This window comes from Physella acuta, unplaced genomic scaffold (assembly GCF_028476545.2).
Source record: "Physella acuta isolate Inbredline_101_S28 unplaced genomic scaffold, ASM2847654v3 ptg001133l, whole genome shotgun sequence".
Taxonomy (NCBI): domain Eukaryota; kingdom Metazoa; phylum Mollusca; class Gastropoda; family Physidae; genus Physella; species Physella acuta.
In genome coordinates this window covers 700,267-712,849 of record NW_026732650.1, presented here as the reverse complement: position 1 = coordinate 712,849, position 12,583 = coordinate 700,267, and the positions used below count along the sequence as shown (strand labels likewise).

At 35.2% G+C, this 12,583-nt stretch overlaps 1 protein-coding gene across 1 annotated transcript; it reads right to left on the bottom strand.

Moving 5' to 3' along the window:
• Nucleotides 1–1,194: 1,194 nt before the first annotated feature.
• On the bottom strand, nt 1,195–7,341 carry LOC131956202 (C-type lectin lectoxin-Thr1). Its single transcript, XM_059320619.1, has 4 exons — nt 7,159–7,341; nt 4,692–4,747; nt 2,344–2,444; nt 1,195–1,289 (listed from the first exon to the last, which is right to left on the bottom strand). Exons 1-4 carry the CDS (start codon nt 7,339–7,341, stop codon nt 1,195–1,197), a joined length of 435 nt encoding a protein of 144 aa, XP_059176602.1.
• Between the last annotated feature and the right edge of the window lie 5,242 nt (nt 7,342–12,583).

The window sequence follows — 12,583 nt, the reverse complement described above, 5'->3', positions numbered from 1 at the left end:
GTTTAAACCAAGCTGTGGTCAAACCATTTATGGTCAAACACCTCTAACCACAATGATGGAAATCATTTGTAATCCATTTACTTCTATACATTTTAGCAGTCTCACATATTTATTGAAGATATTTTAACATTATATCCAGTTAAAAAAAAACATTAAAAATAAATAAAAAATAGAAATAAAACAACAACAATGATCTAACCTATGTTGACTACAGATACACAATTTTCGATAGTATCTCCATTGTAAGGTTGGTTTTGGCCCCAGTAATTGAATTCAACTTTCTCTCCATTTATCCATCTTAATTGATAGAACGTATTTATAAAATTATCCTGTTTCATTTTGGAGCATAACTTAAAATGGTGTCATTATTTATTTTGAACGTACATGTATAAATATTAATTCAAATGCATGCACTATACCTACAAATACAAGGTTAAAAATACAATGTAATATTTCGATTACTAATTTACTTAATTACGTGGTATGTTAATATATAGGTATTCTTACTTCCATTCTGAAGATTTGTTATGTCGAGTTAATCCAATCCAAAAATTATTTGTAGCCTGATTAAAAAAAGATATTTTAGTTAATGCATATTTTACGGAATAGATCCTATATACATTTGTAAACAAAGAAAAAACATATAAAAAATAATAGGATTTAAAAAGAGAAAGTTGATTTGAGAACAAAGCCCCAAGAAAATAAAATTCATATTCAATGGAAAATGAAAAGCTATTTGAATGTTAATACACAAATTAAAAAGATGAATACGAAGCGAGTTTAAAAACTACACAATTTGTGTATTTGCTAACACTAACTAAAACGATTTTCTTGTTCAAAATAATCTGGTACCGTTTGATTTAGAAACTCCATCTCCGCAAGCGAGTCAATGATAACCAGATCAGCTTTGCACTGCATACAGATGTTTCGTGCAATTTGCCATGGTTGGTATAGATCAGTAAATAAATAATAATGGTTGTTATAGTTCCAAAAGTCACGTAATTCTGTGAGCATATGAAAAACATAAACATTTAAAGAGTATGATTTCATGAGCAAATACTACGTATTATATATATATATATATATATATATATATATATATATATAAACCCCGTCTACGTTAATATACATATAAGCTTTCGAAATGCATTATTTTAACAATTATAACTTGTACCGCTTTATTGCATTTAACAATTACATACTAATTTTTTGTGGGCAACTTGGCTTGTTAGCTTGAGTCTCACACACAAAATAACTTCGATCAAAGCAGAAGTAATTTTCCCAGAATCCTTAAAAATAGTTTTGAACATTTACAAATAACAACCTATCCTATAAGCACACATATGCACTACCACACTCATGTACATACACGAATCCGAATCCGTATAGTGTGCTTCTTTGGATGTCTTTTAAAATTAAGCGGAAGTGATCTCCCCTAAACTTTCTCGAATATTTTTATATAATACTACGGGGGATGGCAACTCGAAATATAGACATGATTTTCAATTAATTTTTACATACTAAAACTTTTTAAAAATAGAACAGAATCTCGTAGAAAAAAAAATTGCGCGCCAAGTGAATAGAAAACAATGCGTTTATAATAGTACTTTATAATGTGAAATTCGTTTTTTTTTTTGTGAAATCAAAAATAGCGTAAAGCACTACTTACGGTCATCGGAAATTACTCAAAAATTGAATAAATATAGAGAATTAAATATTTTACTTATACATGAAATTTTATTTTTCTATCAGAAACAGTAGGCCTACTCAAGTTATAAGCTTTTGAAAAATTAAAAGTAGAAAAAGTTTCACTTACGTTTAGCGAAAATCGCTGAAAAGTTTACACAGAACTACAAATTTGATGCAGTACTGATATATAAAATGTCACCAACCTAGCTGTAACAGTTCTCAAGTTATCGTGTTCACAAACACACATACATACACAGAGTCACACTTATAATTACAATGAGTTATAGTATTATTTAAAACTACACTTTAAAAATGGTTCGATTTAACTAATGTTACTGGTTACTTGACTGGATTTTTTTTGTGGCAATATTTGCTTTCCAGTACACATGTGTTTGTTTAAAACTTTAATTTGCTATTTGCTATTAATGATAGCACAATAAAATGTGTTCACTCTTAAGAGAATTAAAAATATTTTTTTTGTAACGAAATACGAAAATTACGAATTCGACTACGTTACCGTCATTTGAAGCTAAATGAGTGTATGTATTTTAATAAATAAAAAAAATGAAAGAAAAATAACTAAAACACAAAGTATTTTCATTCCCTTTTGCGTCAACATCACATAATTAATTATTACAAAAATTTATCTCAAACCTTCTTTTGTAGTGATAGCACAGTTGAGTCCCTCCACACTTTTATTCTGCGGCTGGCCTGCATCCCATAGATATTCAATTTTCTTTTCACCGCTCACCCATCTTTTTCATGGAAAAGAAGAAAATATTTTAATGCATTTGGTAATCAGGGCCGGCGCTACCTATAAGGCAAAATATGCGGTCGCCTACAGCGCTATCCACAAGGGGGGGGGGGGCGCAAAAATGTGTAATCGCCATTATTAAAAAGTAATGATTAATAACTGTATATGATATTTATTTCAACTGTATATAATTCAGTAAGTTGCATTTTATATTATTAACTACTTATCTATCTATGTATTATTAGCGCCCCTTTGGGTTGGCGCCTGTGTCGGCCGCTCCATCCGCCCTCCCCTATATATAATGACATAAGTATTGTATTTTTACATTTCAGATGATTATGTAATTAACGGGAGGGGTGTAAAAAAGGTTTGCCTAGGGCGCTACATGACCTGGCGCCGGCACTGTTAGCAATGGGTCAGATTAAAACAATCAACTTCAATACTTTAGAGGGGTCGGTCATTTTTTGTCCTAATGATTTTTCATTTTGACGTTTCGAGTAACAAATATAGGCTAATATATAGCACATCTTTTTTACACAAGAAGAAAGTGATTGCCTTCTTCTACTATCTAAACTCTGATTCTTCTAGTTTTGTTTTATTTTTCTTTCAACTGTCTGTTGGTTACTTCCTAATGTTGTGTGTTTTGAGAAATACACGAACTTAAGCTGAATTAATACGAGCAATGTGTTTCATTATAGGTCGCCACTCTACTCACTACTATTGTTTATGTGCGATATAAAGGATCGGCGTGGTCGAGTCGAAAAGTCTCGGTTTCGAACCCTCGGGCAAATGAGGATCGATGGCTGTGGACAGCCACTCTTCTAGGAGAGACAACTCCAAAATCAAACAACTGCTGCCTTGTAGTTTGTTCAGAGGCGTAGCGACCCTTCCCGGCGCCCGGGGACAAACTTTCAATTTGGCGCCCCCTCGGGAGCAAATTTTCGATTTGCACCCCCCCCCCTCGAACTTTTCATTTGCACCCTCCCCCCCTCAAACTTTCGATTTGCACCCCCCCCCCCCTCGAACTTTTCATTTGCACCCCCCCTTCAAACTTTCAATTTGGCGCCCCCCCCCCCCCTAAGGTCGGCGCCCGGGGACATATGTCATCCCCCCCAGCCCCCCCACCCCGCTACGCTATTGAGTTTGTTCTTGGTTGGACAAAGACTATGTGAGCAAATGCAAAAAGAAAAGCAGGCTGAAATCGGAGTTGTCAGCCTATAAGACGTATAACAAGTTGACACGTATAATTAACTATGTTTGAGGGAGTTTTTTCCAACACTACAAACAAAGAACGCAGAAGAAGAACAAAGAAGAAACACTTTAGCGTGACAATATTTAACATTTCGTTCTTGTTTATTTTATCCAGTGGCGGAACTAGAAAAAAAGGGCCACCCCGCAAAAAAATTTTTGGCCCCCCTCATATATATATATATATATATATATATATATATATATATATATATATATATACAAACACAGAATACAAACATTGGATACTCATTAATGGCTTGATCGTTTTTTGAAAAAAAAAAGTGTCTTTTGTTTCAATTTAAACAAATTACAACAAATAATGTGTGTGACTGCATTAGTCTGCTTCAAAAATTTATTTTTTTAGGTTTAGAACTAGATCGATGTAATACTTCCTACCCTTTACCCTTTATCCGGTCAAAAGAATATAAAACATGAAAGCTTTGTAGGTGTAATGGTTTCTCGTGTTATGTTTATTTTTAATGTTTTTTGTTGTTTTATTATTTGTTTTAGATATGTTTCATTTGTATGCTCTGTCATGTTTAGTATGTATTTTTTTTCAAATAATAAGAAAGAGAAGTAATTGCTTTTTAATTTGTTTAGTACACATATATTAAAAGGAGTTTATGAGCACCCCTATTTAACTATTTAAAAAAGGGAAATAAGTCATGGAAGTGTTTTAAACGTTTGCCTATCTTTCACATTACAGCTACGAATATATTTTTTTCCGCAACAGCATTTGTTATCTACTGTATAACATCGCTAATGTAGTAGATCTGTTTGTTATTTACAAAAGCTTTTACAGTCAAGTCAAAAATCCAAGAAAATTATTTTTTTTTACTATAAAAAATGTATTATGGTCGGCTATGGGCCCCTAAATGTCGTGGCCCCCCCCCCCGCATTGCGGGGTCTGGCGACACTGTAGTTCCGCCCCTGATTTTATTATACTGTTAATTACTACAAAAAACTCTTCCTTAATAAAAAAAAATAAATTACTTACTCCCAATCTTTTCCTTGATCTGTTTTATACAACCCAATCCAAACATTATTTACATTCTGTTTTGAACAAACAAAAAATATTGTTTTGCACTTTCATACATCTATATATATAATTCTCTTCTGGGAGACGCTAGAAAACAAGCTGTAAACGCGCTCCCTACCACCCCCACCCCTACATGATCTGGTGAGCTGTGGTTCACTCTAAATGTTTACAAACAGAGCCGGGTTTAGTGACGACTATTAGGGGCAGATAATTTAGTTTGAAACGATTTTAAACGTAGGGGGAGGGTAACTAAGTGGAGTTTACTTTAACGGAGGGGGGGGGGGGAGGGGGTTATCGTCCCTAAAGAGCTACTTATAGTGTTTTAAAGAAATACTTTTAGTGGCAGCGTTGGTAGTGTCGAATTCACAAATTATGAATAACTGATAAGTAGAAAAAACATCAACTAAATAGCGCGTATGATATGCCGCGGGTCGGCTCGTAAAAATTAATATTTTTATTTTCTTGTACAGGACAAGTAGCTGGAAGTAGGAATATATCTATTTAGGGTTGAGCATCGCTAGTCCCAAAACTAGGGTTGCACCCCGTGTGGAATAAAATCCGGTGACTTCCAAGAGAGCCAGATAAAATTGAATCTCCAAAAGATATTTTATAAAAAATAAAGTAATTAATTTGTATCTATAAATGCTTGAATCACTTCAAGTTTACTTACGTAGCTTGTAGACGTTTTCTTATCAGGTATGTGTATGTGTAGGTGTAGGTGTAGGTGTAGGTGTAGGTGTAGGTGTATGTGTATGTGTATGTGTATGTGTATGTGTATGTGTATGTGTATGTGTATGTGTATGTGTATGTGTATGTGTATGTGTATGTGTATGTGTATGTGTATGTGTATGTGTATGTGTATGTGTATGTGTATGTGTATGTGTATGTGTATGTGTATGTGTATGTGTATGTGTATGTGTATGTGTATGTGTATGTGTATGTGTATGTGTATGTGTATGTGTATGTGTATGTGTATGTGTATGTGTATGTGTATGTGTATGTGTATGTGTATGTGTATGTGTATGTGTATGTGTATGTGTATGTGTATGTGTATGTGTATGTGTATGTGTATGTGTATGTGTATGTGTATGTGTATGTGTATGTGTATGTGTATGTGTATGTGTATGTGTATGTGTATGTGTATGTGTATGTGTATGTGTATGTGTATGTGTATGTGTATGTGTATGTGTATGTGTATGTGTATGTGTATGTGTAGGTGTAGGTGTAGGTGTAGGTGTAGGTGTAGGTGTAGGTGTAGGTGTAGGTGTAGGTGTAGGTGTAGGTGTAGGTGTAGGTGTAGGTGTAGGTGTAGGTGTAGGTGTAGGTGTAGGTGTAGGTGTAGGTGTAGGTGTAGGTGTAGGTGTAGGTGTATGCGTATGCGTATGCGTATGCGTATGCGTATGCGTATGCGTATGTGAAGGTGTAGGTGTAGGTGTAGGTGTAGGTGTATGTGTATGTGTATGTGTATGTGTATGTGTATGTGTATGTGTATGTGTATGTGTATGTGTATGTGTATGTGTATGTGTATGTGTATGTGTATGTGTATGTGTATGTGTATGTGTATGTGTATGTGTATGTGTATGTGTATGTGTATGTGTATGTGTATGTGTATGTGTATGTGTATGTGTATGTGTATGTGTATGTGAATGTGTATGTGAATGTGTATGTGTATGTGTATGTGTATGTGTATGTGTATGTGTATGTGTATGTGTATGTGTATGTGTATGTGTATGTGTATGTGTATGTGTATGTGTATGTGTATGTGTATGTGTATGTGTATGTGTATGTGTATGTGTATGTGTATGTGTATGTGTATGTGTATGTGTATGTGTATGTGTATGTGTATGTGTATGTGTATGTGTATGTGTATGTGTATGTGTATGTGTATGTGTATGTGTAGGTGTAGGTGTAGGTGTAGGTGTAGGTGTAGGTGTAGGTGTAGGTGTAGGTGTAGGTGTAGGTGTAGGTGTAGGTGTAGGTGTAGGTGTAGGTGTAGGTGTAGGTGTAGGTGTAGGTGTAGGTGTAGGTGTAGGTGTAGGTGTAGGTGTAGGTGTAGGTGTAGGTGTAGGTGTAGGTGTAGGTGTAGGTGTAGGTGTAGGTGTAGGTGTAGGTGTAGGTGTAGGTGTAGGTGTAGGTGTAGGTGTAGGTGTAGGTGTAGGTGTAGGTGTAGGTGTAGGTGTAGGTGTGAGTGTGAGTGTGAGTGTGAGTGTGAGTGTGTGTGTGTGCGTGTGCGTACGCGTACGTGTACGTGTAGGTGTACCTATATATATATATGTATATATATATATATATATATATATATATATATATATATATATATATATATATATATATATATATATATATATAGTGTATATTTATGTATACAAATAATTATTATAATTATATATTTATATTTATGTATCTAGTAAACAAACATCGATACCTTCTTTTCTATGTACTCAGCCTCATCTTTTGATTCAATACTTGCTAGGTTTGCGTGATGTTGTCTACAGAAACTTTGTGCATCAGACCATGTCTTTCGTTCACGAACATGGAAGTAACAATGTTCATTGTAGTACCACCAGTCGGGCTCTGTACATTCTGTCAATGCAACCGATGATAACATTTATATGTAGACCTAAGACATTGAAAATAAAGACTTTTCTTTGATGCGTTGTGGATGTGTTGCTATGATTACCTGATTTGATTAGATGAGTCGTTGCAAGCACGAATAACAGTGATTCTAGCAAACAGTTCATTCCTCTAAGGAAATCTTATTATATCTTTTCAGCTTTAATGTTACGTCTTTCGTTATGCATAATAAATCCCAGCTAAATCAAATAATAAATATATTATATATATATATATATATATATATATATATATATATATATATATATATATATATGTATATATATATATATATATATATATATATATATATATATATATATATATATATATATATATATATATATATATATATATATATATATATATATATATATATATATATATATATATAAGTAACACAACAAGTTATATTGTATTTGTAGTATATGAAGATCCAACGTCTGTTACATTAATCCTTATTAACATGTCATGGTATGTGCACACTGTCGTGTTTAAATAGAAGTGCAATGTTAAGTGTCTGAGATAATTCAAGCACTTGCTGTTTCGCATCCTCATTAAGAGTGTCCATATGACGCTAAAACACAAACATAACGTCAATCCAGTTATCTGCTGTTTCATCCTAAAGCAAGTGTCACGTCTTAATCTTTGTAAACGGGAAACATAATTTGTAACAATGAGACAAAGACGTGTGTTGATCATTAACAAATTGTAATATTGTGATGGTGTGCTCTAGGCCAGTGGTTCTCAAAGTGAGCGATATCCCTCTGCTGTTACACTTCTGTAGGGCGGAGAACTTGTCGTGTGGGCGATAGAAAAAAGTTCAGCAGCTTTTGAGGGGCGGTTAACGCTTTAAGACGAAACCCATTGTCCGTTTTTGAGACCAAAAATATATTCAGAATTGTTTTGGTCTCGCAAATCTGGGTTAAAATCATATCATTCATTTTAGATATGGTAGGTTCGCATCCCTCTTGGTTAAAACTGATCTGTCTTTACTCGGACTATATTCTGTATCTGTATCTACCCTTGGCGTTGAAACATCACTTTCTGTTTATAGTGCTATTTCAGTAACAACGCCTGCTTTCATCCCATCAACACATTTACACTATACCCATTTAATGAAGTTACTATTTGTCTGTATCATCGTCCTTGTACTTGTGTCGTTTGTGCGGTCGAATAATAGTCCTTGTTGTGTTTATGACGTCATATTTTTGCGTTATAAAAAAGCAATGTTAGAAAACGAATTTTAGACGTTATTTCGCGTTTTAGATAACTGTTTTAATAAATTGTAATAGTTTAGACAAGATTTTGGAAAAATATCGATGTTTAAAAAAATTCAACTGCAATTTTGAGGGGGGTTGTAGGTTGAGGTGTGACGTCATTTTAGGGGGGGGGGTCTGGCTTTTTGTGACGACGTGTGACGGAGGGGAGGGCGGGAGGTAAAAATCGTCAAAAAAACGCGTGACGTCATTTATGGATGACCCCTTACACGGTAATTGTATCTACCCTTGGCGTTGAAATATCACGTTCTGTTTATAATTTATATTGCTGTTTCAGTACGCGCGTACTTTCCACACCCTCAACAAGTTTACTCTAGAATCAATGACGTCATCCTTTTTCGTGCAGCTTTAAAAGAAACACTGGTCGCATTTGTAGATTATACACACTAAAGGTAGGCACTACTTCTATAATCTAGCGTACAAAAATATGTTTTTGATCTCAGTTTTGTTGACAGTTAAGACCATTTTTTAAGTTAATCTACCAATACCTTTTAACACTACTAACTAGATTTGATGCTCACTCGCTCATACATTAAAGTACCCTTTGAACATGGAGGTCCGCGAAGCAGGTGAAGTAGAGTTCGCGTGTTTCATTGACGTCGGCATATGAAGTGATGATGTGGATGTAATTTTAACGTACAAAGATACTAGAATTGTATTTCTAAAGCACTTATTCAAATATTAAGCAAAGGAGAGCTTCATTTAAGGTTGCGATTTTCGTCAAGTTGCGATTCTAGTTCAGATTAGGACATTTAACTGCTTTAAAATATAATCTATTAGCAGAGGCGTAGTGAGGGGGTGCAAATCGAAAGTTTGTCCACGGGCGCCGGGAAGGGTCGCTACGCCTCTGTCTGCTAGGTACTTTACTTAGAATCTGGAATCAAAATATCACTAAATATTACTTGGAATAATTATTTTTTGTTTATTCTTTTACAAAGATGAAATCTATTGAATTTAAGTAAAGAAAATTATTAAAAATACTAAATTAGAACAAAGTATCATTTTATTTAAGGGTCGTCCATAAATGACGTCACACTCGTAGGGGGGAGGGGGTCCGTGATTTTGTGACGGTGTGTGATGAGGGGTAGGGGGGGGGGGGGTTAGATGGTGCGACGTCACACTTTTACATTATAAAAAAGCAATGTTAGAAAACGAGTTTTAGACGTTATTTCGCGTTTTAGAAAACTGTTTTTAATAAATTTTAATAGGAATTGATAAAAATACTCTATTTTGACAGAGTTCAGACTAGATTTTAGAAAAATTAAGATGTTTAAAAAAAAATCAACTGCAATTTTTAGGGGGGGGGGGGTTGTAGGCTGAGGTATGACGTCCTTTTGGGGGGGGGGGGTCTGGCTTTTTGTGACGACGTGTGACGGAGGGGGGGGAGGTAAAAATCGTCAAAAAAGGCGTGACGTCATTTATGGATGACCCCCTGAAAACCTTATTTAATTTTAAATGTGAATTAAAGGGAGAAAATGTTTTAACTTCCTTGTTATTATCAGTGTTCTCCGCCATCTGTATGTATCGTTATACGCTTATTGTTCACTTTCCCTTGAAGTGTGAAGTATCGTTAGCAAGGGCGAGATATGAATATTCGAATTGAATTGTTGTGAACATGATTCACACTGATAGCAAAAAAAACTTGGCGTCTATATGTTTTCAAGGCCTAGCTTTAAAGATTTTAAGATATATAGAGCAGGCTACACAAAAAATGTAACAATTATAGATTTTTGTTTTAAAGAAACTGTTTAAGTATCGGTATAACTATTCATATTATTATATTTATATTGTAATTTGATTTTGGACAACTTATTACGAATTCAAATAAATATTAATAAACTTTACAACTCTTTAAAACATAATTTTACGTAGGGTATATTTTTCTATAAGCTAGCCTACATCGTTTAGTTTATCATTATGATCCCTATCATTGTTTGCAGTTTTAAATAACTTAACAATAGTGGAAGTTTTTTTTTTTTTTTTACCGAATTATTTACAAATAATCACATTTAGTTTTAAAATACCAGCTGGCAAGTATCAAGACCAGAAGTTGGTGACCTACTTACAAGCCCTATTACAATTTTGTTAAGGCATTGCCATCTACTGTTTATCTATCTGGATTCGTTGAAACAAAGCTTTTATGGGTTGGAACACTTAGCATATGATAAATGAGGAATGTAACTTTTTTGTGCCTGGTAATCCATAGGGCAAGGTATAGATATAATATAGGTCTAAGTCAAAGTCTAGGTCTAAGTCTAAGTCTAAGTCTAAGTCTAAGTCTAAGTCTAAGTCTAAGTCTAAGTCTAAGTCTAAGTCTAAGTGTAAGTCTAAGTCTAAGTCTAAGTCTAAGTCTAAGTGTAAGTCTAAGTCTAAGTGTAAGTCTAAGTCTAAGTCTAAGTCTAAGTCTAAGTCTAAGTCTAAGTCTAAGTCTAAGTCTAAGTCTAAGTCTAAGTCTAAGTCTAAGTCTAAGTCTAAGTCTAAGTCTAAGTCTAAGTCTAAGTCTAAGTCTAAGTCTAAGTCTAAGTCTAAGTCTAAGTCTAAGTCTAAGCCTAAGCCTAAGCCTAAGCCTAAGCCTAAGCCTAAGTTTAAGTTTAAGTTTAAGTTTAAGTTTAAGTAAAGGTATAGGCAGAGGCGTAACGAGGGGGGGCGGGGTTGCGGACCGCACCGGGTACACCATTTAGGGGGATGACACCAAGGCAAAAAATAGCAAAATATATAGAGAAAATTTTGAGGGGATGCAAATCGAAAGTTTGATTGGGGGGGGGGGGGTGCAAATCGAAAATTGGAAGTTTGTCCCCGGGAAGGGTCGCTACGCCTCTGGTGGGTGACACCATTAAGTGCCGCATCGGGTGACACCCGACCTTGCTACGCCACTGGGTATAGGCATAGGCATATGTTAATAAAATAAACGGCTACTGGGCTTTACAGACTTGTATAACTGTTTTCTACATCACCATATTGAATAAGAAAGATGACCGGTAAACAACGCCTCAAATTTTCCCAACTGGGGCGGGGGATAGGGGGGGGGGGGTATTTTACCAACATGTATATCTATAAGCCTATATAAAATCGAAGACGGGGATTGTGTTCAAAATTGATAGTTCGCTCCGGGCGCCGGAAATCGTCGCTAGCCTCAATCAAGAGCTGCCTTTTATCGAGCCTGATGGACTGAGAGAAGAGGCGTAGCGGCCCCTCCATGCGCCGGCGAACAAACTTTCAATTTGGCGCTCCCCCCCCCCCCCCCTATATATTTTTTGTATATTTATCATTCAAAACTTCAGGAAAATGAGCTTTTAAATTTTTCCCAACCCATTTTGGCGCCCCTTGGGTCAGCGCCCAGGGACATATGTACACCCCCTCTCCCTTACTAAATTTAGCCACCATCGTTTATAAATAGGTCTATCTGTTCCTGTTCTTTATCATTTTAAAAGAGTTTTCTCGATTTCAATGAACAACTACTTATTATAAAGTTACAGTAGCCTACATACAAAAGTTACTGGCAAGTGCTATTGTTGTAGTATGTTACATATTAGTGTGGTTGGCGGTGAGCTATATTTAGGTGTGCTTGATGGGTTAAGTTTGTACTACATGTGTTGACCCGGATTCTCGTCTAAAAATAGTACAATATAATTATAGAAGTATATTCCTAGAGACACAGTTATACAACCGAAAAAAAAAATAACACAATTCCTAACTTTATCACTAGATAACTGGGTTTCCCAGTTATTACTTCTTGTACAGTATAAAAGATCGGCGTAGCCTAAGAGGTAGAGCGCTAAGCTGCTAACCCGAAAGTATCGAGTTCTATTTCGGGACCAAGTCAGTAGCATGTCAAAGAGTACATCCAGCTCTTATTAGGTACCTATTCCCATTTTAAGGAAAGTAAAGGCGGCTAGGCAAGGTGCTGATCACACCTTCCTTTCATATGTCGAGGTCAAGAAACATACGAACACTACT

What these genes read in the sequence shown, in the direction of transcription:
- LOC131956202 (XM_059320619.1), bottom strand. Translation starts at nt 7,341, where the DNA reads ATGTTATCATCGGTTGCATTGACAGAATGTACAGAGCCCGACTGGTGG. An exon ending in CTGAGTACATAGAAAAGAAG is followed by an intron (nt 4,748 to 7,158) that starts GTATCGATGTTT and finishes TGTTCAAAACAG; the next exon opens with AATGTAAATAATGTTTGGAT. An exon ending in GATCAAGGAAAAGATTGGGA is followed by an intron (nt 2,445 to 4,691) that starts GTAAGTAATTTA and finishes TCCATGAAAAAG; the next exon opens with ATGGGTGAGCGGTGAAAAGA.